At 38.4% G+C, this 25,955-nt stretch overlaps 1 protein-coding gene across 1 annotated transcript; it reads right to left on the bottom strand.

Moving 5' to 3' along the window:
* Window positions 1–5,733: 5,733 nt before the first annotated feature.
* Window positions 5,734–25,199, bottom strand: LOC122129131 (heat shock 70 kDa protein 12A-like). Its single transcript, XM_042704174.1, has 5 exons — window positions 24,936–25,199; window positions 9,628–9,852; window positions 6,883–7,054; window positions 6,636–6,770; window positions 5,734–6,497 (listed from the first exon to the last, which is right to left on the bottom strand). Exons 1-5 carry the CDS (start codon window positions 25,197–25,199, stop codon window positions 5,734–5,736), a joined length of 1,560 nt encoding a protein of 519 aa, XP_042560108.1.
* Between the last annotated feature and the right edge of the window lie 756 nt (window positions 25,200–25,955).

Below are 25,955 nucleotides of genomic sequence, written 5' to 3'. Positions count from 1 at the left end.
ACCTCCTCTGCCTGTTCCGCCACCTCTGTGTCTTACCTGACTATGCCCCCAATGTTGAGCATCACCCTGCGGGTAGGGCTGAGATGGCCAATATAAATGCCAGTGCGTTTGTGGTGGGGGGCCATGTGCTAATTGAGGCCCAGGTATTGGCTGTGATGACTGTTGTGGTGCCAATGGAGCATATCCTGAATTTAGCATATCATATGGCCCCAGGCCCTGGGCTCTTTTTGTTAACATTTTTGTTAGTAGACATTTATTTCAGAAACAGATAAGGAGATACCTTTGGGTAGTAGGTTTACAGTAGGCAATTTGGCCATTTTATCAGTATTATTATTAGCATTAGCAATGTGATATGAGAGGAGAGGGAGGGAGAGAGAGAGAGAGAGAGGGAGAGGGGCTGCCTGGCTAGGTGTAAGGGAATATTATTTAGTATATTATTTAGATTTTAGTCCAGTTTAGTTGATTAGGGGGGTATTACATGTCCAGTTTAGTCCAGTTTAGTTGATTAGGGGGGTATTACATGTGTTTAGATTTGTTTGGTTTATGTAATTTTGTCTTACACTAGCATCTGTTTACCTATCTACCAAGTGGTCCATGGAAAGCATCACAGGATTGAGAGAACTAAGAGGTACGCCACCGGGTCTGGCAGGACAGCCTTCCTGCCGTGTCTGGCATTATCTCTCTCACCCGCTCAGCCCCCAGGCCCAACTAAGCAGGACAGGGGCAGAGCGGGTGTGTATCTATTTAAAAAAAAATCCACCAATGGGTTTCTGATGTTCTTAATTGTCCCTTAAGGGTTGGCCTAGATTCTAGGTGTATGTTTAGGTTTTATGACCTTTAAGTACACCTTTCTAAAGTGCCCTCAATGTAGGTTTTGGTTTAATTTAGTCTCATCTGTTAATTTAGTCTCATCTGTTTACCTATCTACGTGTGTATGTGCTACGTATTTTTAGTTAAGGTTAGGCTTAGTTGACGCAATTACTTATGGCTATAGGATGCACTGAAGAGGAATGTCTTTAGGGTGTCGGTAGGGTGTCTGCATCTCGAATGGAGGCAGGGAGATTGTTCCAGAGGAGGGCGGCTCGGTAGCTAAAGGCTCTGCCTCCTACTGTGGTTTTTGATATTCTTGGAATTACAAGGAGGCCTGCACTCTGGGAACGGACCGGAGGGCAGTAGGGGACAACTAATTCCTTAAGGTAGTTTGGAGCCAGGTCATTTAGGGCTTTGTATGTTAGCAGGAGTACTTTGAAATCAATTCTACTTTTGACAGGGAACCAATGCAGAGAGGCAAGTACAGGTGAGATGTGCTCATATTTTTTTGTTCTGGTGAGTGTACGGGCAGCAGCGTTCTGTATAAGTTGGAGGCTCTCTATTGAGTTGATGCTGCATCCGGACAGGAGAGCATTGCAGTAATCTAGTCAGGAAGTAATAAATGCATGGATTAGTTTTTCTGCATCTTGGAGGGATAGGACTTTTCTAATTTTGGCAATATTGCGTAAATGAAAAAAATGATGTCTTTGAGATCTGTTTTATGTGTGAGTCAAGTAGGAGGTCTTGGTTGATAGTTACACCAAGGTTTTTGATGCTAGTATTGGGTGTTGGGATGCCATCGAGTGTGGATAGATGGCTAGATAGTGTAATTCTCAATTGATCAGGGCCTACAAGCATAACCTCAGTTTTATCAGAGTTGAGGAGCAGGAAGTTGTTAGCCATCCAAGATTTAACATCTTGCAGGCAAGTTTCTATTTTGGGTAAATGTACAATTTCATCAGGTTTCATGGATAGGTAGAGTTGGGTGTCATCAGAATAGCAGTGGAAGTTACACTACACTAAATACAGGATCAGGAATGCAGTCAGACAGTTGACATGCACACCTGTCATTAATGTTTAATATTCCTCAGCATAAAGATATAACACTAAAGGTCTTTGGGGACATAGAAAACTCCCCAGACTTTCCAAAGAGTTTAGTTGGTAGTTTGTGTCAGGCTCGCTCGGGGATGCGACCCGAGTCGCTCGATTAGGGTACCAGCGCTGGCCCAGTGTGCAAGAAAGGACCCAGTTGCAGGATGTAGTTGGTTTGTTTTATTTTCAAACAGCAGTAATCTACAACACAGAAAATAAGGAACAGGGCAAAAGGCACCAAACTAAGAAAGCTACAAAAGTGTAGCTAATGCTCTAAAAGCCAAGGAACTGAAAACTAGATTGAAGGTTTACTTTGAGAAACTAAACCAACAAAGGCGGCTGAGAACCGCGTAACAAAACACAAACCTAAAACAGGAGACTTGAGACTAGAGGCAACCAAGAGCTTGAGAGCACTCCTTGCATTCTCCTGCGAAACAGCTACATGCTTGAGAACACTTCTAACAACCATGGGACAAAACAATCTAACGACCCGATTAGGTCCAGGTGGATTAGCCAGGTATTTGTACCCTGGCTAATTAGCAGAAGTGGCAATCACAAAATACACGACAGGTGAGGGTGCATAACAGGAAACAAAGGCACATGTGAACACAAATAACCCGATCATGACAGATTGGGTGGAGAATACTAAAAAGTATTTAAATGAAGTGAAATGCTCAAATAATATGTGATGTCATTGGAACCAAATTCTCCACTTTGACCCTGTCTGTAATCCCTAATTTTTACCATTGGGCTTTACAGAACACCAAATCTTACCTTCCTCAATATCAGCCATAGGATGTCATTCATGAGAATGGAAGGGGTTTCCTAAGAAGCTGCATACTTAATTATGTACTGTATGTGGTCATTGGAGTCAATGTAAACTTCCTCCACAAAAACAGCATTAGGGAATGGTTTATTGGACTCAAAGGAAGACTGATTACTGCTCTCATTACCTCAGTAATTGATCCAGTATTTGATGGATCCTCGGGCCTTAACCTACGTCACCCCACCTCTTAATCATGCAAATAGACTCACCAAGTAATGTGCTTGAAAAGGAAAGATACATGAGGCGATGTTTCATCTGGGCAAACTTTTCTGTTGGTCATTGGCGTAGGGATTATGTTTTTTGTATGGTGTCTGTGTGTGTGTGTGTAGTCAGCTCTGGGTAAACCGTGTGTAGTGTTTTCTCTCTATTTTTTCAGCGGCCCTGTCAGCCCATTTGTCCTCCATGCAATAGGGGTGACTTACTTCTGATTATATTTCCCTCTGTCCCTCACACCCCCGTCCCATCCCTCTCTCTCCCTCTCTCTCTCTCTTTCTCCTTTCCTCTCTCCCTCTCTCTCTCTCTTTCTCCTTTCCTCTCTCTCTCTCTCTCTCTCTCTCTCTCAAGGCCTGTTCACCCTGTCAATGATAACTATAACAATAACTGTACCTATAGTAACTATAGTTTTAAATAACACTCTAGCGCATAACAATGGGAACGTCCACATCACCAATAACAGCATGAGGAACAGTATAATTGGACATCGTTTACATCACAATAAAGGCATCACAACAAAACATTACTTATATCTCAGAGAGATTTTCACTGTAGTTGGTCAGTGTAGACGCTCAAATCGTTTTAGTTCCAGTTGTCATTATAGTTATTGTTGGCTGTGTGGACACTTTACACACACCTTTTCTCTCTCTCCCCACATATTCTCCTATATCCCTCTCTCTCTCCCCCTCTCTTTCTCTTTCTCACGCTCTCTCTCTCTCTCTCACACACACACACACACACACACACACACACACACACACACACACACACTTAAACCTTTTCTCTTTTCTCTTCTCTCTCCACTTTTGTGGGATAAGAGTTATCATTTTACAGACAATAATTGTTAGAATACACATTGTTTAGATAGACACCTCTTTGGTGGTGACGAGCTGTGGTGTTTTCTTCATCGGCATATGCTAGTGTAATCTTATTCGCCCTTGGCAGTCCTGGATACTGACTCTGTAGTATGTGATGTGTGTTTATATAACGCTGAATGACCTAAACATTAAGCAGTGAAAAGTATTATCATGCCGTGTAAAATGAATCTTCTCCACACTGATGCATGTTTATCAGTTGTAACTTTATCACTTTTTTTTGTTTAATTATCTCCTCTGTTCTCTTTCTATCCTCAATGATTCAGAATCCATTTATTGTCACAGAAAATGGAGTGAGACCTCCATCTACTGGAAACAAAAAAAACTGACATACAATACTTGGGCCGTGCTTTAAACTACGCTAAACACTGACACTGAAATGAAGGCCTTCTTTGATTGTTTCTTCCATCCATGGTACTCAGACACTCATTTAGACAGGTGTACTGACTGACTTCAGTCCTATATATTTTTTATTTTTATTTTGGTTTTCATTTCAAATTTTCATTTACCCAACTTATATAAGTGATACAGTTGATGATTGATGATATAACCCCTACTATATGATGCCTGAGTCTCTTGTGGGATCATCAATGCTGTGTCAGCACAGAGCCAGAAGAATGGTCTTGGTACTTAGGACCCCCTTTACTCAGCAGTTTATTGTAGATCCTTGTCTTCCATGAGCTCTGCGTGGCTCTCTGCCCTCTGCTGGCATAGGTGCTCATTACCAGTCCCTGTCATACTCTTTTTAAATCACTATTATCTGAGGGGGAGGGAGGTGTCCCCAAAATGTTTAAGTATGTTTGAACCAGTAATACTTATTACACTCTCCAAGTCTCCAATCTCCCCAGATAGTGGAAATTGTATTTGCGCTACCAACAGGTTGTAACTGGCGTCATGGCATGCATTACTCCACTGCAGTGTAGAAGTTGTATTATCTATGAATGTACTGGTTACTATGCATGAAAAAGAAAATATATTGATTTTAGCACTTTCACCACGCTACTAATCTTAAAGGTACAGTCCGCCATTCTAATCTGTTGCGTTCCTCTGCTCCCCTCCCAGCTGTGGTGGCAGCAGGATCATTATTTTCATGCCCTTCACCTGCCAGCAGGGGGATTTCAGCATTAACGTGCGTTTGACTTCTCTCTCTCTCTCTCTCTCTCTCTCTCTCTCAATTTCTCCCTCTCTCTGTCTCACATGCGTAAACACACACCCAGCTTGCATATATAATTATATAGCATTATGTTGTTCAGTCTTATTTCATATTTAATTTACCCTGAGTAGGTTGGGAGCTGAGCAAGAAAAAGGCAAAACAAAAATGACCTCCATATTCTTCACTGATTTCTTTAAGGTACAAAAAAAAGCAGTATTTATTAAATCTTCCGTACTTAATTATTCAGTACATTTCTATGAAAAAAATTTGACATTTAATTATCTGCAATATACGTACAAGATAACCAGGATAACATACACATAACATCACGTAACATACCCTAACCAAGAAGATTATATCTGTAACAATATTACATATAGTTAAACTTCAGCACTTGCTCTTGATAGATACAAAGCAGAAACAAAGAAGTTGACTGACTGAATAATCATAATAAATCAACAAGATGACATCCTTTAATCTGATGTTTTTCACACATTTGTGATTTATTCATTGACATGTCATCTGGGAATAAACAATATAACACACCCTAAATAAATTTAGACTAAACAATGATTAAAACAGCCTTCCCCTAAACCCATCTAATAACAGTCATGCTCAACCATGAAAGACCCCTCTCCATTTCATGTTAAATAGAAATGTCACAGACGATCTTCAAGCTCGTTTTGACAGAAATATTTTTTCAAATGATTGAAACTCTCTGTGTGTGACTTCCTGTAATTTGATATAAAGCCATAAATCTGTTTTCAATGCGTCATAAAATTCGGCCTAAGTAATTCTTGTTCGTTGGAGGTCATGGCTGTAGCTTGGATCTCTGTTACTCCAAAACTAACCTCAAGTTTCACCTTTCGATTTCGGCCCTCCCTTATATCAGGCATATTGACAACGATCTGTCCAATTTTTTTCATTCCAGGCTCATCTACATACATTGCATCTGGTTTCTCTGTGCTGTAAAATGGGAAGCTCATGGCAGTCTGGTCAGAACTAACTGGATTAAACGTATACTCCTCAGCCTGATCACAGAGTACAGACTGACCTTTTTGGACAAATTTGTGAAAAAGATCGTCACAGTACACATAGTCTTTTGTCTTGTTTTCTCTTCGCTTCTCTACCCTGTGTTTTGCTGGGTCAAATGGGTGTGCTACTGCAATGCCATAGGTCAGAGCACTGACTCGTGATGCCACGATCTTGGGGTTCATTCCAAACAGGACTGCCCCTTTTGCCACAGCCAGCTGAGCATTTATAGGACACATGATTCTGCACTGACTGCCAAACTGCTCTTTCACTTCATTCTGGAGGATTTTACAAGATGCATAGCCCCCTACTAAGAGAATGTAGTCTATGTTGATCTCTGGTGTGTGTAGGATTGCTCTTATGTCCTGCACTATTTTGTCCACACTCTCCCTGAACAAATCTTTTAGCTTTGAAAAGGTAATTTTGATAGAGCCTTCTGTCCATGAGACCCCCTGAACATCTGTGAAGAAGCGGCAAATGTTTTGCTTCTTCTGTGCTAAAGTGGACAAGTTGTAATGGCAAGGAATGTAAACATCCTGCTTTTCATCACAACACTTAAATGTAGTGAAATCAAACATCATTCTCTGCACTTCACTGGGGTGTTTTTTTTCATATATGTCCCAGAAACTAGAACCAAAGGTGTCTCTGAGGAGATTTTTAAACTTAGCATCAACTGATCCACCACCCATATCGTTACCCGAAGCTCTGTGCAATTCCTTCAGGAGCCCTCCTTCCAAAACCTCGTGCACAGTAATGTCGACTGTTCCACCTGAAATTAAAAAGCAATAATCCAAGAAAAGAAAATGCTTGATAGCTGTGACTGCAGTATGTAAGGTAAAGTTTGCTTTGCACAGGATTGCTATGAAAGATTAAGCCTGTACCTCCACAGTCAGCAACAATGTACTGTGTTCCAGGTTTTAGCTCCAGTATTTCGTGGTCAAGTCCCTCTGAGATGAAGCCATCACTGGGAAGCTGCTTGCACCACACTAAGGCTGCCTCTGGCTCTAGCGCGATGATGAGCTTTGATGAGTCTGTCTCAGTGATCAGACCTCCCTGAAAAATAACCATAAATAGGCATCTAAACAAGTACAGCGTCAGGCTGGAGTCAGGGTTTGAACCCGAAACCGCCAGAAAATAGGGGAGAAACAAATAAACGCAGTAAGTAAACACAAAAGGTGAGAGGTCAGGACTGAAGCACATGGACACCAAAAATCAAAGTCCTTGGCGGCCTCTAGAGGTAAACAAATGTCCCAACTCGTGACATACAGTACAAGCAGGTAACCCTGTATTTATATGTTTTCATTAAAATGTCCCCTGTGAACAGACACTGGACTGAATATTCTGAGGACGCTTTTAATGAATCAACAGGATTGTAGCTTATGATTAAACTAGGGCTGTCAATCGATAAAAAAAACCATTTTGAAATGAATTAATCGCAATTAAAAGTTTGTTTTTCTTCTTAAGACTAAATCTTGTAAATTAACGAGTAATCACATCATACAGTGTGAATTTTAGACACTCTTGTTTAATTTTATTTTTTTTTTAAAACACAATGGTGCCCCTCGACGGTAAATCGCAAGATCGTTAATGTGCTTTGCATTAAGGTAATAACTTAAAGACGAGCTGCTTCTGTGATAGCTAAATTCAGCTTGACAAATGCTACATACAACTTCAGTTTTGTTGATTGTTCTGTCATTTTGGCTCTTAAAGTAGCATAACGGAACAATTGCTAATCGCTAATGATATGCTAGCGGCTGAAACTAACAAAATCTCTTGAAATGTGCTGACTTTGACATTATGACAAACTAGTTAGTCAACAACTGTCCTAACACAGTCAAACATCAAGCAAGTGCAACACACAAGACAAAGCAAGACGGCAAATAAGCTACTTACTAGTTTGGCAGACAGTAGAAACCGGGCGGCTTCAGGCAATCCTACATTTAGTAGTAATATGCCTACAGACCCTGGTATGGCAATGGCACGGAGGCGATTCTCCATATTAAAAGTCATTGTAACGCCCCAATTTTTTTAAGCTGTTATTTTAAGGTAAAACTGCTAATCCTGATGTACAATTACTGCATAATGCCACTTTAAACAGAGACTTTCCGCCCAACAATCCCTCATCTTCAACTACCGTAGTGGTTGTCAAACTTTTTCTCTCATTCCCCACTTTGAACAAGGGGGGCTTTTCAAGCCCCACCTGTCCCTCATCGCTCCCATAAAATGGTAGGCCAAGCTTAAAATAGTCAATTATTGAAATAACCTCAAGTAATAACAAATAGCATCTTATTTAGGACAGCAAATGTATATTGCTTGGAGTGATTTAATGTTTCATGTTGTAGTGTATTTTTGCTATGGACACGCACACATGGACGGATTATGAAACGATTGGTCAGGACGTGTAACAAAATACACCGCTTCCAACCACAAATAAGAGATACATTTAAGCCACTTCTGATATTAACAAATACAAAGTCTAAAAACAATTGACAGCAAGCAAAGTTAATAACAACAACTTCACGCAGAGGCTCTGGTTTAGGGCCCCCCTGAGCTCAGGGGCCCTTGGGCCTGTTCAGCCCGTTCGGTAATCCATCCCTGCACGCACACAGTATTGTATTTCTTTCTGTTGATGGACTTTTACTTTGACAACTGTGACAGTCATTGTTTTTGAGCGTGCGTACTAACTAAGTTACTTAGCTGTCTCACACTGTGATAAATATGTTTAAGTGACCTATGTTTAAATTCTATGAACTTTGTTAGTTCGTTGTAACATAAAATGTAATTATTATTAATTTAGATACGTTACGTTCTAATATGTGACCGTTAGCACACCATTTATTCATTACCCAGTTGGGGGCAGACGTTAGCACTTATTAGCCAGCTGTGTTGTAATCTGTTGTTGCTCTGATTCTTGGTGTAATGAATCTAATAGTAACTTGCTGTGTTTAGTTAAGATACCTTCTAAAGCTAAATTTATGCTACTCCGAGCCCTCTCCGAGCAAACCTCGGAGAGGCTCTCGTACGGGAAGTTAGAAAAATTAGTAGGTGCACGACAGCCTCTCTGAAGTGCTCGGAGAGGGCTCGGAGAGGGCTCGGGGAGAGCGGTTAAAGTCGGAGAGGCGTTCCCTGTGTTCGGAGAGGCGTTCCCTGTGTCTGACTCCGTGAAATCGGGGTAGCATGAATTAGGCATAAGTATTTTCTGTTTCTTGTGTATTATTGTTTCACTCATAAGTTTTCAAAAGTAAAAAAATAAATAAATATATATTTTTTTAAAGTTGCGTTAACTGCGTTAAAATATTTTATCGCGTTAATCGCGGCCGCAATAATCGCCTAGATTAACGCGTTAACGCTGACAGCCCTAGATTAAACACATAAAAACAGATCAGAAAAGCTGCAGTTCAGGTTTGAGTTTTACCTAACTGTTGACTCTAATAATACTAGAACCCTATACTTCTAAAAGTGGAAGTGCTGTTGTCTGTCTAGTTGCGTAGAAATAGTTAGTAGGGTGTGTTGGTGCACCACTTTTTACGTCAGTAATGGTCAAAAGATGACTAAATTGGTATTTCAAATAGTATTTCAAATGGTCACAGAACCATAACAGTTGAAAACAGCTTTGGCAGACTTACCTGTATTGCTGCTTCTCTCATGAATTGTTTGGCTGCAGGTTCCCAGATTGCCGGCACAGTCAGCACCCAGGTCACATCAGAGGCACTGAATGTTCTTCCATTCGTGTGGTTTGATATCATGTTTAGAGCATGATCCTTTAGATATCGGAGACTTTCAGAGCATACTTTCATAGCCTCCATAGGCTTCCCTCCAGAGTCGGGGATCATCATGTTTCTGCTGATATTCTGAAAATAAGATGACAATGATTAGTTCAGAAAGTAAGCTGACAGTTTCTATTAGGGATGCACCGATACCACTTTTTTACAAACCAATACGAGTACGAGTATTTTTATTTGTGTACTTGCCGCAGTGTCTCATGAACTAGTTCAAAGTTCAGTTAATACAAGTAAACATGAATAGTTCACGTTCATAGTTCACCATTTAAATTCTGAACTAGTTCATAGTTCAGTTAATTTCATAGTTTTAAGATGGCAAGTGAGAAAGAAAGACTTTTTTTTTTAAGAAAACTTCATCCATCACTACCCCTTGCCTTAAACTACACTTCATATTGATACATGTATCAATTCCTAAAATAAATGTTTTTTTTATTATTGCTAATTTTTCAGGAGGACATGATTTGCACAGAAAGGTGAGATTTTTACTGTCGGAAACTTTATCAGTGTGTAAAAATCCCGCACTTAATTAATAATAAGGTGCATCGGATGTACTCGCTGAGTCTGCGTCTCTGTTTTCGCTTTCACTTGCCATTTTTATATGAGACCGAGAGCTGTTGTCTTGGAATACGTTGCTTGTTGGGTATACAATGTGTGTGCGATGATTCATGGGTAATGTAGTGCAAAGTCGAGTTAGTTGGTTTTGGTATAGCCTACATCGCGGAAATTATACAGGTACTGAGCAACAACATGGTGCAAACATATTCAGTGGCAGACTCCTGTCACTGTCATGCTCATCGGACAGGAGTAGTCTTTAGAGGGGGATATGTGTCATAATTGGAGTAATTAGGGTCATAAAAGGGTTATTAATATGATAATTTGGACGGATGGAGACTTTGTTGTATGTTTGGGTATCAGCTTGCTTGTCATATTGGAGTGATGGGACAGGCCCTCTGACCTTTCTCCCCCCTCCACAGAGCAAGTTGAGATCTACAAATGGTGTGAATCGCTTTGATAGTAAGGTGTTATCTGAGCGGATGAGATTTCCCGCCGTATCAATGGTGTTTCTGACCAGGTTCTATCCTGTTGTCATAGCAGGGGGTCAGCATGGTTGGGTGATCTAGGTGTGAGCATGGGGTTGATAACAGAAATGTAGTGGTGGATGACGTCGTAAACCAGTGCTACCCAAGAAAGCCATTTGGCTCATCAGGCGCTCAAGCACACCAAAGTCTTGTCAGCCTGTGAGATGTCATTCTTTCATTCTATTATAGCAAACTTTAACATGATATACACATAATCCCTATGGTCTAATGGTAATGATACAGGCTTATTCAAGTCTAAAAGACTTAGTTTTGTAAGGCTTGACCCATAAGACATTTGTTCATGAGATGGTAGCTCAACAAAAGAAGATATAGTTCAACAGCACACACACATGCATGCACGCACGCACCCACAGACACACACACACATACACACATACAAACACAGAGACACAGAGACAGATACACAGTATACTAATAGTTATATTATAAACAATAAAACAGGGGTATTGTGTAATATGTGACTATATTTTAGTTTAATCCCAAAACAGCGTGATAAATTGAAGACATACAAACACAAACACACACACACACACACACACACACACACACACACACACACACACACCCACACTCACAGTAAGAGATGAGAAAGGTGTTAAATCCACTTTGTTAAGCAACGGTGTATACACAACACATTCGGGGCCCACTGGAATAACTTTGATAGAAAAAAAAAAAGAAAAAAGAAAAAGTCACCCCATTAGTTGATGGTAAAAAATGGATAGACCATTTGAAAATTATACAAAAAGGTAATCTAAATTCTGAACAAAAAGCCTTAAATGCTCAGTTGAGAAAACAACTTGAGAAGTTGAGAAAACAAATTGAATACAAAATTGAAATACCTCAAGAACAAAAAATGATGTGGTGTAGATGGAGGGTACAATCAAATGCTGAAACACAGCACACCTAAATTAAGAGAGACAATCTTGAAATTATTCAATTTAATCCTGTCGTCAGACCCCTTTTCCAGAACAATGGAAAGGTGAGCCACATCACACCAATTCATAAAAAAGGTGACAAACATAAACCTGACAACTATAGAGGCCTCACACAAGGCCGCAATTTAGGGAACTTATTTTGTGCCATCCTGAACAACAGAATAACACAATTTATCCAGAATAATAATATCATAAATTCATCCCAGATAAGTTTTTCGCAAAATAACAGACCAACTGTTCATATATACACATCCCATACACTCATAGAGGAACATGTACAAAATGTTAAAAAGGTCAAATATTTGGTTGTTTCATAGACTTTAGCAACGCTTTCCACTCAGTATGGCATGATGGACTTATGTCGAAACTAATTCATAGTTGAATTGGAGGCTAAATGTATGACATCATTAAAGACAGGTATAAAAAACAATAAATTCTGTCTAAAAATTAACAACAGAATAACTGGTATTTTGACCAACAAAAGGAGTTCGACAAGGCTGTTGAGTAAGGCCAACCTTATTCAACATATAGATCAATGATTTGGCTACAGAGCTTGAAAGATCTGCGGCCCCAGGTCTTATATTTCTAAATGAAGAGTGTAGAGGCGCTTCAGGAAAGTCTTAATATTCTTAACTAATACAGTCTAACAAGGCCTCCCCTTCCAATTAACCAGTCCAAAATCATGATATCCCAGAAAAGACACACCATACTTAATAGTGTTTATAGGATCACAACTGGTGAACAAAAACTTGAACAGGTAAAAATATATTGTTATTTAGGATTAATGATTTCATCTACAGGACATTTTGATGGTGCAATAAGATATTTAACTGAAAAGGCAAGAACAACATACTGCATGCTAAGGAACTCATCACTAAAATATAACCATCCTATAAAACACTGCTTACACATTTTTGATTCACTACTGAAACCAATACTATGTTATCGGAGTGAAGTTTGAGCAGAGGGGGTGGACACCCCGAGAGAGAGCCTTTAAACTATCTATTAAAAAAAAACAGGGGCTCAACTAAAAAAAAATTTAAAAAAAAGATTCAACCATTGCTTCAAAACTGAAACAGCTAAAAGAAAGGAATAAAGAAAATTACATTAAGTACGGGTTTTCCCTTTTTCTAACTGTCCATTACTTGTATCTTCTATAAGTATATCTTATGGAATTTAACTTTACTTGATTATATTTACTTAATTATTATTATTACATTTTTTGCTGTATTACTATTATTATTGTTGTTACTGCTTAAGTGCTTGGGTAATGTTGTATTGTACAGTCATTCCAATAAAGACAATGAAATTTAATTGAAATGCAGAGAGAGAGAGAGAGAGAGAGAGAGAGAGATATGCAGAGAGAGAGAGATGTACAGAAAGAGCGAGAATCAAAGAAATGCACTCCACTCCGTATAAAAAACAACAACAAATTCAATAACTCATATTGCAGCATGAAACAATACGAATCCTTTGTAATTAGCCAAGGGAACGTCCAAGGGTTAAGATCATAAGCCTTTGGACTAAAAATTAACAACTTAGAGTTATTTGATGAGTTCAAGGGGAGGGGGAGTGGGAGAGAGGGAGACTTACACCAAATGGCGGCCCTGGAGTGACACAGGGAACGACTTCAGGGATGGAATCCTTATCTGGTTTAAAGCTAAATATACAAATTATATTGAACTTGTTAGAGAAGGTGAACATTATATATGGCTTAAGTTTAAAAAAAAAAAAAAAAGACCTGAGCTCCAATACCCAAAACATATTCCTATGGACAATCTACATCCCTCCAATTGAATCACCCACTTCCAAACCCAGGGAAACATCCTAATTGTAGGTGATCTGTATGCACACACAGCTGAAGAAGCACACACTACTAGCACAAACAGAGACAAATACATGAATAACAAAACTCACACCAGTCTTACTCTTCCATTAAGGAATAACTATGATAAAATTAACAAATAGAAAGGGGAAAGAACTACTGCAGCTCTGTTGGTCCCACTGTCTGTACATAGTCAATAGTTGCCTAAGAGGGGGCTCCTTTGGCCGCTACACCTACAGCTCCTCTCGGGGCAGTAGCACAGCAGATTACGCATTAACATATTTGGACCCTTTCTCGCTCAGAGCAGTCACAGTCAGGCAACAACCCCCTTTTTCAGACCATAACCAGCTCAGAATATACGTAAAAAGACTCCACTCTAACCAACCATGTTCTAACTCCAGTCATTTATATAACATAACAACTCAATAAAGATGGGCGCAAAGCAGAATACCTGAATATCAGGAAGCAATGAGCAGCCATGAAATTCAAGAACATTTTAATTTGTTCATGTCCCCATGCATATCTCAGCAGTAAAGAAGGAGTAAACATAGCCACAAAGCACATCTTGTGGCACAACAATCAAACTTACCTTTCCAAAAACCAAACCTACCCCCTAAAAAAAAAGAAAATGTAAGAAAAATGGTTTGACTCAGAATGTAAAAAATTATCCACCCAAAAACACAGGCCTCCAGACAATCAGGACTGGAGTACGGAGAGACACTCAAACAACATAAACAGACACTGAGAACTAAGAAAGAGCAACACCTAAAAAAAAACAAGTCACACTAATTGAAGATTCAATAAATTCAAACAGCTTCTGGGACCACTGGAAGACCTTAAACAAAATAATAATAATAATCTAGTGATTCAATATGAAGATATATACTGTATATTAAACACTTCAAAGATCCATACCAAGAAACCTGCAACACACCAAAACGAGACCGAATACAGGACAAATTGAACCCATTAGAAACAGTCATTAAGAACTATCAAAACCCATTAGATTACGAAATTACAGAAAAGAATTAGGCCAAAAACTGAAAATGTAGAAAAGTCTGTGCCCCGGACGGCATTCTAAATGAGATGCTTAAACATGCAGACTATGAATTCAAATCAAATCAAATCAATTAAAGCAAACTTTCAATTTAGGGCTTAGAACCGGCTTCTTTCCTGAAGTATGGAATGAAGGACTGATAACCCCCATATTTAAAAGTGGAGACAAGACAGATCCACAAAAGTGGGATCTATATAAATTCATGTGTAGGAAAAGTCTTATGTAGCATCCTAAATTCACGAATCATAGACTTCATCACAGAACATCACACAACACTAACAAAGAAAACAGAAGCTTCCTTTCAGAGACGTGGAGTAAGACAGGGCTGTAAACTTGCACCTCGCTAAATTAAATTTCTTCTCTTTGCAGACGACTTGGTTTTGCTGTCCCCATTAGCAGAAGCTCATACACATGTTTTGGCAGACTTGGGTCCTGACCATTAAATCCCAAAAAAGAAAAAATACTAACTTTTCAGAAAAATCCAGAGGTCAGGGAAAGAAATTCACTATGCAGGTACATTTTAGACAAGTGTTGTGCTCCTGAGCAGCACTCAGGGAACTTGGAGGCCCGATTCCAGCCCAAATCATCTGGCAGAAAACTGCATTTTGTATCTGCAAGTTGAACTGTTAGTGAAGAATAGATCAGATGTACTAAATGTTTAGAGTTTAAAATGTTAACAACAGGAAGAAAGAACAACATAAACTCGAAAAACACAAATGAGAAGTTTGAATGTATGTCAGTGGCAGAATAGGAGGTTAACAGTGTGAAATGGAGTGCCGAATATTGAGACTTGTAGTAAGGAGGATGAGAGACATTTTGGTCACAGCACCATAAATACGATTTCTAAGACTAGTCTTTTTTCCTTTTTGTATTCATTTTAGAAAACTCAATGCACTGATTTTTGTCCCCCCTATAATGCTGCAGGGGCCGGGAGCAAAATATTATTTTGTAGTATTTTAACTGGGCATTTGTTCATTCATGTAGATGGGGTCATCTAAAAGGAAAAGCTGTATGGTGTGTACAGTGTTCAGTAATTGTAAGGCTCAAAATATTCCAACCAGTCATAGAACCAATCGCAAGATATGGCAGCAAACTTTTAGGTCCTCTGATGTACAAAGGATTCGAAAATGGAGACAACAACCAGTTGAAACCTCGGTATACAGAGATTTTGTTATACTCAAGTTATAAAGGAGTACCCATAACAATGCATGCAGGGCTGAATTACGCCAGTAGCCTTTATCAAATAAAATTGAAAAATGATCCATCAAATTCTGGAAACATATACAAGTGACCCCAACTCCTATTGTTCTAAAACCCTTGATAGCCAAGAGATGCGCAAAAACACTGCCTTTTAGTGCTAAGGCTCACACAAACTAACACAAGAAACGAGCACAACCAAACTAATGTGACTAACAACCAGCATTAGATCTATGCCATCCTTGCACCACCAAACCAAATTGTGAACAAAGAAAGAGAAAACTACATTACATATTGAACTGAACAACAAAAAGACAAAACACACTTCAATGCTACACTAAAAAGTTGATCAATGTACTTAAACTAGTTATGTCAACATTTTCCATATACATGAGTGGTGTTCAAACTATTTTAATACTATTATTACAGAGGAAATAACTAACTTAAGTGAAACCAACAAAACTTTAGTAAGTCATTTAAATATTTTCTGGTCAAGTCAACCTTAATTGATCAGGCAGTGTTCATCTAACTAAACAGACATCCATTACACTGACCAACCTTACATATGTAATTCTTACTCAAATGCATGTACTTACACCACCTGAACAACTCCTTGAAGTTCCAACTTAACTGACTTGGATAAGCAGTACTTAAATAGTTTTCATTGTTGTAAAGCTAGTGAATTCACGTTGGACTTACTAAACCTAGTTATGTCAACAAATTCCACCCCATGTAGTTAAGTAAATTCAAATCACAATACGTTGATTCTATATTATTATTTGTTACCACAATCACAAATATTTAAAAACCACAAGCTTTGAACTTGTTTACCATAAAAACACTAATGGTAACATGGTTAGTATTACAAACGTGAGTAATACCTTAAAAAATGTCCTGCATATCAAATACCCCATTTTACAACATGTATAGTTTATATTTATCTCCCTAACCTTAAATATAAATGTGTAGATGACCAAGTAAAGAAAGACAAAAACTACCTGACATGTTGAACTGAAACAACAAAAAGACAAAAGAAACCTCAATGCTACACTCAAAATAAATAATAATAAAAAAAAAGTTGTTCAATGTACTTAAACTAGTTATGTCAACATTTTCCACATAAATGAGGGGTGTTCAAACTATTTTAATACTATTATTACAGAGGAAAAACTAACTTATGTGAAACCAACAAAACTTTAGCAAGTCATTTAAATATTATCTGGTTAAGTCAACCCTAATTGATCAATCAGTGTTCATCTAACTAACAGACATTCATCAAGTTGACCAAACTTACATATGTAACTCTTACTCAAATATTTGTACTTACACCATCTGAACAACTCCTTGAAGTTCCAACTTAACTGACTTGGATGAGCAGTACTTAAATAGTTTTCATTGTTGTAAAGCTAGTGAATTTACGTTGGACTTGTCAACAATTTCCACTCCATATAGTTAAGTAAAACAAATCAAATCACTGTACGTTGATTCTATATTATTATTTGTTACCACAATCACAAATATTTAAAACCACAAGCTTTGAACTTGTTTACCATAAAAACACTAACGGTAACATGGTTAGTACTACACCTGTGAGTAATACCTTAAAATTACTCCTCCATACCGAGGTTTAAACTGGTTGTTGTCCCCATTTTCGAATCCTTTGTACATCAGAGGACCTAAAAGTTTGCTGCCATATCTTGCGATTGGTTCTATGACTGGTTGGAATATTTTGAGCCTTACAATTACTGAACACTGTACAAACCATACAGCTTTTCCTTTTAGATGACCCCATCTACATGAATGCCCAGTTAAAATACTACAAAATAATATTTTGCTCCCGGCCCCTGCAGCATTATAGGGGGGACAAAAATCAGTGCATTGAGTTTTCTAAAATGAATACACGAAGGAAAAAAGACTAGTCTTAGAAATCTTATTTATGGTGCTGTGACCAAAATGTCTCTCATCCTCCTTACTACAAGTCTCAATATTCGGCACTCCATTTCACACTGTTAACCTCCTATTCTGCCACTGACATACATTCAAACTTCTCATTTGTGTTTTTCGAGTTTATGTTGTTCTTTCTTCCTGTTGTTAACATTTTAAACTCTAAACATTTAGTACATCTGGTCTATTCTTCACTAACAGTTCAACTTGCAGATACAAAATGCAGTTTTCTGCCAGATGATTTGGGCTGGAATCGGGCCTCCAAGTTCCCTGAGTGCTGCTCAGGAGCACAACACTTGTCTAAAATGTTCCTGCATAGTGAATTTCTTTCCCTGACCTCTGGATTTTTCTGAAAAGTTAGTATTTTTTCTTTTTTGGGATTTAATGGTCAGGACCCAAGTCTGCCAAAACATGTGTATGAGCTTCTGCTAATGGGGACAGCAAAACCAAGTCGTCTGCAAAGAGAAGAAATTTAATTTAGTGAGGTGCAAGTTTACAGCCCTGTCTTACTCCACGTCTCTGAAAGGAAGCTTCTGTTTTCTTTGTTCCAGCTTTAATTGAGCACTACCCATTAGTGTACATTGAATTTATCAGATCGTATGTTTTCCCTCTGATACCACTTTCAAGTAATTTTAGGAAAATGCCGCTGTGCCAGCCTGAATCAAAGGCTTTTTGACAATTCACAAAACAGGCCTAAATCTTTGCATTATTTGTGTGCCCTTAATTGTCAATTACTGTGTTTAATGTGAAGCTATGATGTGTAGTTCTAAATTTAGTGTTGTGTGATGTTCTGTGATGAAGTCTATGATTCGTGAATTTAGGATGCTACATAAGACTTTTCCTACACATGAGTTTATATAGATCCCACTTTTGTGGATCTGTCTTGTCTCCACTTTTAAATATGGGGGTTATCAGTCCTTCATTCCATACTTCAGGAAAGAAGCCGGTTCTAAGCCCTAAATTGAAAGTTTGCTTTAATTGATTTGATTTGATTTGAATTCATAGTCTGCATGTTTAAGCATCTCATTTAGAATGCCGTCCGGGGCACAGACTTTTCTACATTTTCAGTTTTTGGCCTAATTCTTTTCTGTAATTTCGTAATCTAATGGGTTTTGATAGTTCTTAATGACTGTTTCTAATGGGTTCAATTTGTCCTGTATTCGGTCTCGTTTTGGTGTGTTGCAGGTTTCTTGGTATGGATCTTTGAAGTGTTTAATATACAGTATATATCTTCATATTGAATCACTAGATTATTATTATTATTTTGTTTAAGGTCTTCCAGTGGTCCCAGAAGCTGTTTGAATTTATTGAATCTTCAATTAGTGTGACTTGTTTTTTTTTAGGTGTTGCTCTTTCTTAGTTCTCAGTGTCTGTTTATGTTGTTTGAGTGTCTCTCCGTACTCCAGTCCTGATTGTCTGGAGGCCTGTGTTTTTGGGTGGATAATTTTTTACATTCTGAGTCAAACCATTTTTCTTACATTTTCTTTTTTTTAGGGGGTAGGTTTGGTTTTTGGAAAGGTAAGTTTGATTGTTGTGCCACAAGATGTGCTTTGTGGCTATGTTTACTCCTTCTTTACTGCTGAGATATGCATGGGGACATGAACAAATTAAAATGTTCTTGAATTTCATGGCTGCTCATTGCTTCCTGATATTCAGGTATTCTGCTTTGCGCCCATCTTTATTGAGTTGTTATGTTATATAAATGACTGGAGTTAGAACATGGTTGGTTAGAGTGGAGTCTTTTTACGTATATTCTGAGCTGGTTATGGTCTGAAAAAGGGGGTTGTTGCCTGACTGTGACTGCTCTGAGCGAGAAAGGGTCCAAATATGTTAATCCGTAATCTGCTGTGCTACTGCCCCGAGAGGAGCTGTAGGTGTAGCGGCCAAAGGAGCCCCCTCTTAGGCAACTATTGACTATGTACAGACAGTGGGACCAACAGAGCTGCAGTAGTTCTTTCCCCTTTCTATTTGTTAATTTTATCATAGTTATTCCTTAATGGAAGAGTAAGACTGGTGTGAGTTTTGTTATTCATGTATTTGTCTCTGTTTGTGCTAGTAGTGTGTGCTTCTTCAGCTGTGTGTGCATACAGATCACCTACAATTAGGATGTTTCCCTGGGTTTGGAAGTGGGTGATTCAATTGGAGGGATGTAGATTGTCCATAGGAATATGTTTTGGGTATTGGAGCTCAGGTCTTTTTTTTTTTTTTTTTAAACTTAAGCCATATATAATGTTCACCTTCTCTAACAAGTTCAATATAATTTGTATATTTAGCTTTAAACCAGATAAGGATTCCATCCCTGAAGTCGTTCCCTGTGTCACTCCAGGGCCGCCATTTGGTGTAAGTCTCCCTCTCTCCCACTCCCCCTCCCCTTGAACTCATCAAATAACTCTAAGTTGTTAATTTTTAGTCCAAAGGCTTATGATCTTAACCCTTGGACGTTCCCTTGGCTAATTACAAAGGATTCGTATTGTTTCATGCTGCAATATGAGTTATTGAATTTGTTGTTGTTTTTTATACGGAGTGGAGTGCATTTCTTTGATTCTCGCTCTTTCTGTACATCTCTCTCTCTCTGCATATCTCTCTCTCTCTCTCTCTCTCTCTCTCTCTGCATTTCAATTAAATGTCATTGTCTTTATTGGAATGACTGTACAATACAACATTACCCAAGCACTTAAGCAGTAACAACAATAATAATAGTAATACAGCAAAAAATGTAATAATAATAATTAAGTAAATATAATCAAGTAAAGTTAAATTCCATAAGATATACTTATAGAAGATACAAGTAATGGACAGTTAGAAAAAGGGAAAACCCGTACTTAATGTAATTTTCTTTATTCCTTTCTTTTAGATGTTTCAGTTTTGAAGCAATGGTTGAATCTTTTTTTTAAAATTTTTTTTAGTTGAGCCCCTGTTTTTTTTTAATAGATAGTTTAAAGGCTCTCTCTCGGGGTGTCCACCCCCTCTGCTCAAACTTCACTCCGATAACATAGTATTGGTTTCAGTAGTGAATCAAAAATGTGTAAGCAGTGTTTTATAGGATGGTTATATTTTAGTGATGAGTTCCTTAGCATGCAGTATGTTGTTCTTGCCTTTTCAGTTAAATATCTTATTGCACCATCAAAATGTCCTGTAGATGAAATCATTAATCCTAAATAACAATATATTTTTACCTGTTCAAGTTTTTGTTCACCAGTTGTGATCCTATAAACACTATTAAGTATGGTGTGTCTTTTCTGGGATATCATGATTTTGGACTGGTTAATTGGAAGGGGAGGCCTTGTTAGACTGTATTAGTTAAGAATATTAAGACTTTCCTGAAGCGCCTCTACACTCTTCATTTAGAAATATAAGACCTGGGGCCGCAGATCTTTCAAGCTCTGTAGCCAAATCATTGATCTATATGTTGAATAAGGTTGGCCTTACTCAACAGCCTTGTCGAACTCCTTTTGTTGGTCAAAATACCAGTTATTCTGTTGTTAATTTTTAGACAGCATTTATTGTTTTTTATACCTGTCTTTAATGATGTCATACATTTAGCCTCCAATTCAACTATGAATTAGTTTCGACATAAGTCCATCATGCCATACTGAGTGGAAAGCGTTGCTAAAGTCTATGAAACAACCAAATATTTGACCTTTTTAACATTTTGTACATGTTCCTCTATGAGTGTATGGGATGTGTATATATGAACAGTTGGTCTGTTATTTTGCGAAAAACTTATCTGGGATGAATTTATGATATTATTATTCTGGATAAATTGTGTTATTCTGTTGTTCAGGATGGCACAAAATAAGTTCCCTAAATTGCGGCCTTGTGTGAGGCCTCTATAGTTGTCAGGTTTATGTTTGTCACCTTTTTTATGAATTGGTGTGATGTGGCTCACCTTTCCATTGTTCTGGAAAAGGGGTCTGACGACAGGATTAAATTGAATAATTTCAAGATTGTCTCTCTTAATTTAGGTGTGCTGTGTTTCAGCATTTGATTGTACCCTCCATCTACACCACATCATTTTTTGTTCTTGAGGTATTTCAATTTTGTATTCAATTTGTTTTCTCAACTTCTCAAGTTGTTTTCTCAACTGAGCATTTAAGGCTTTTTGTTCAGAATTTAGATTACCTTTTTGTATAATTTTCAAATGGTCTATCCATTTTCTACCATCAACTAATGGGGTGACTTTTTCTTTTTTCTTTTTTTTTTTTCTATCAAAGTTATTCCAGTGGGCCCCGAATGTGTTGTGTATACACCGTTGCTTAACAAAGTGGATTTAACACCTTTCTCATCTCTTACTGTGAGTGTGGGTGTGTGTGTGTGTGTGTGTGTGTGTGTGTGTGTGTGTGTTTGTGTTTGTATGTCTTCAATGTATCACGCTGTTTTGGGATTAAACTAAAATATAGTCACATATTACACAATACCCCTGTTTTATTGTTTATAATATAACTATTAGTATACTGTGTATCTGTCTCTGTGTCTCTGTGTTTGTATGTGTGTATGTGTGTGTGTGTCTGTGGGTGCGTGCGTGCATGCATGTGTGTGTGCTGTTGAACTATATCTTCTTTTGTTGAGCTACCATCTCATGAACAAATGTCTTATGGGTCAAGCCTTACAAAACTAAGTCTTTTAGACTTGAATAAGCCTGTATCATTACCATTAGACCATAGGGATTATGTGTATATCATGTTAAAGTTTGCTATAATAGAATGAAAGAATGACATCTCACAGGCTGACAAGACTTTGGTGTGCTTGAGCGCCTGATGAGCCAAATGGCTTTCTTGGGTAGCACTGGTTTACGACGTCATCCACCACTACATTTCTGTTATCAACCCCATGCTCACACCTAGATCACCCAACCATGCTGACCCCTGCTATGACAACAGGATAGAACCTGGTCAGAAACACCATTGATACGGCGGGAAATCTCATCCGCTCAGATAACACCTTACTATCAAAGCGATTCACACCATTTGTAGATCTCAACTGGCTCTGTGGAGGGGGGAGAAAGGTCAGAGGGCCTGTCCCATCACTCCAATATGACAAGCAAGCTGACACCCAAACATACAACAAAGTCTCCATCTGTCCAAATTGTCATATTAATAACCCTTTTATGACCCTAATTACTCCAATTATGACACATACCCCCCTCTAAAGACTACTGACAGGCTGAGGAAGTCCTTTGTCCCCAGGGCCATTCAGCTTTTCAACGCCACGCAGAAGGGGAGGGGGAGGGAGATGGACTTCTCTGCATGAGTCTACCTCAGTCTGCCCTCCCCTGCTCATCTCATCTCATCTCAGCCCCATGCACAGACTTTACCACATACATATTCTACACTATCACTTTTCTCTTTGCACTTTCCAAACACACACACACACACAAGCACAAGATCACTGTCTTGCACTACCCATCCTCACAAGCACAAGAACATTATATATTTGCACATTATAACATTATATAGAACATTATATATTTGCACTCTCCACACCAGCAGCACAAGATCACTTTTCACTTTCCTCCTGGACACCGACACTGTCAAAATCATTGCACTCTGTACAATAGGGTCGGACCCTTTCCTGTACCTGGAAACACTCTGTGTGAATATGTTCTCCATATGTGTATGTATATGTGATTTATGTATGTATGTCGGTGAGATGTATAAGTGTATAAGTGTATTTCTGTATGTGTATAAGCTACTGGATGACCTAAATTTCCCTCAGTATTAATAAAGTATCCATCTATCTATCTAAACATTCGATTTAGACAACGTAAAACATTCCGTAACGTTTTAGCTAGACGTCATTGGCGCCGGACCTCAGATAATATGAACGTGTTCACCGTTCAAATTACTTATTTGTCATTAGGTTGCGTTCAGTTCATTGTTCTCATAAACAACACTGACTTGCCGATACCGAGTACCGGTACCGATACTTCTTAGATTTGGTCTCCATGAAAGTGCAATTAATTTGGAGGCAGATTTTATTTCATCCTCTGCAGATTATGTCAAGCCTATAGTACAAAATTAACAGAAGGCTATCCCAAGCCAAAAATAAACAGAGCTTTCTGGTTTTAACAAAAAAGCCTTCAAACAGACAATATCATCACATTAGACAAAATGCAAATATAACCAGATAAAGGCAATTCAATTTGCTGCATAGTTAACAACACAGTCTGCTTAACAAAAAGTGAACAGAACTATTACTGGATTAGCACAAGAGCACATTTTAGTTACAAAAGGATCAAAAGAGTCTCCTGCTCAAGTACACAAACGGTCACTTAACCTATGTGGCACTATAAGTCTTTCTCTCTACCTTTCTCTCTCTGTGTGTGCGTGCGCGTTTTTTTCTTTTGCAACACGTCAGTTAAGATTGGTTGCTTCGGTCTTGCGCCACTAGCATCAGTGAACTCTGTGTACTTAGCACTATGGTGTGTCTTCAGATGGTTAATCAAATTGCTTGTGTTAAACAAAGTACTTTCCTTTCCGCCCCTCGACACCGGAGCAGTGCAGATCTTACACTGTGCCTTACTCCTGTTGTCGTCATTTATCTTAAAATGAGCCCAAATCGCCGTTAAGGCAGCACAACGGAATTGCTAATCGCTAACGAGATGCTAGCAGCTAAATTTAGCGAAACCTGTATACTGAAATACTTTGACACTATGACAAACTTTCCTTACACAGTCAAACATCAAGCAAATGCAACACAAGACAAAACAAGACGGCAAATAAGCTACTTACTAGTCTGGCAGAGAGTGGTAGGACAGGTAGGACAACAAATCACATTTTGTGTCAGCATAGCCCGGCCAGTTTGATGCAGTGAAATACTGTTAAGTGGTATCGGTGCTTGATATCGGCAATTCAAAAACGAGTACGAGTATTTTAACGAAGTATCAGCCCGATACAAGACACTAGTATTGGTATCGGTGCATCCATAGTTTCTATACATTTCCAATTCAATTAAATGCTTACTGAATAATGCATAAAAATGCTTTACCATAGACAAACATATGCATGTAGAGTGCAACCAGTATTCTGTAAAACAATATAATATACACAATATTCTGCTTCAATCACCCACTGTACAGTACACAGTGAACTTACTTTGTTGTAAAGCTGCATTTTGAAATTATTGAAAAAGCTGTTGTTGTTTTGACCCATTCTCTTGTATGCCATAAGTGCATCATAGCCAAAGTCCAGGAATGTCCCGTCTTCATCAAACAAAATGCAGGTTGGAGTTTTCAGTGTATCAAAACCCTTGCTTTCCCCCCAGCGTGGATTCCTGATATGAGAAGGGTTGGATCTCATACAGAAGCAGTAGCCACTGTAGGCTGTGCCAAAGTCTATGGCAACTAAAAATGTTGTCATATTTGAGAAGTGGAAAAAGACTAGCCCTGATGATTCTGTGTCAGTCACTAAATAACTGATTCAGCAGACTTCTTTCTGATCCAGCATTCGTATCCACAGTGCAATGCCACAATGTGCCTGTTTTCAGTCCTTCCACGGTATTTTATACAGTTCACTCTAGCAAAAACCCAGCCCACTTTTGGGGAGGGATTACGGATACTATTGAAAAGCTTTGTCCTTGGAAGCCAACTCACATTCAACACATTGCACAATGCACAATTGCACAATCACTTTGTGAAAAAGTTGCTGAACTTTCCCAGAGGTAAGTGGCAAATACAGTTTATTTGACAAGTACTGTTTTATTTACCAACAGCCTCTCAATAGTTATTTATGTCTGTATATCCTCCCTTTCTCTAGGGTGTACAAGGGTGTGGGGTGTGAATCGTGCCAAAAAATGAAACAGAGGTATGATTGAAGACTTGATAAGATGAATAATTGAGTTGAAAGTACTGGTTATAAAAACCAATAATGTTTGAATTTGATGTTACTTAAACTATGTCCTGTTTGTATTTATTCATGTGACATGAATGTTTTTTTAACAGAATGGATTAAGAAGCTGTGTGACATTAAGAAGAGGTCACTGATTCAAAGTTAATAATTCTGTATAATAAAATATTATTATTAATGACATATACATAATGTGATTTACACTGGGAATCCAGTAGACATCCTAACTTGGTACTTCTCTACTCCACAGGAACCAGCTGGGAGGTTTGA

Source organism: Clupea harengus, unplaced genomic scaffold (genome assembly GCF_900700415.2).
Source record: "Clupea harengus unplaced genomic scaffold, Ch_v2.0.2, whole genome shotgun sequence".
NCBI classification, from domain to species: Eukaryota; Metazoa; Chordata; class Actinopteri; order Clupeiformes; family Clupeidae; genus Clupea; species Clupea harengus.
Note: the sequence above shows the minus strand (reverse complement) of the source record. Positions and strands in the feature narration are given on the sequence as shown.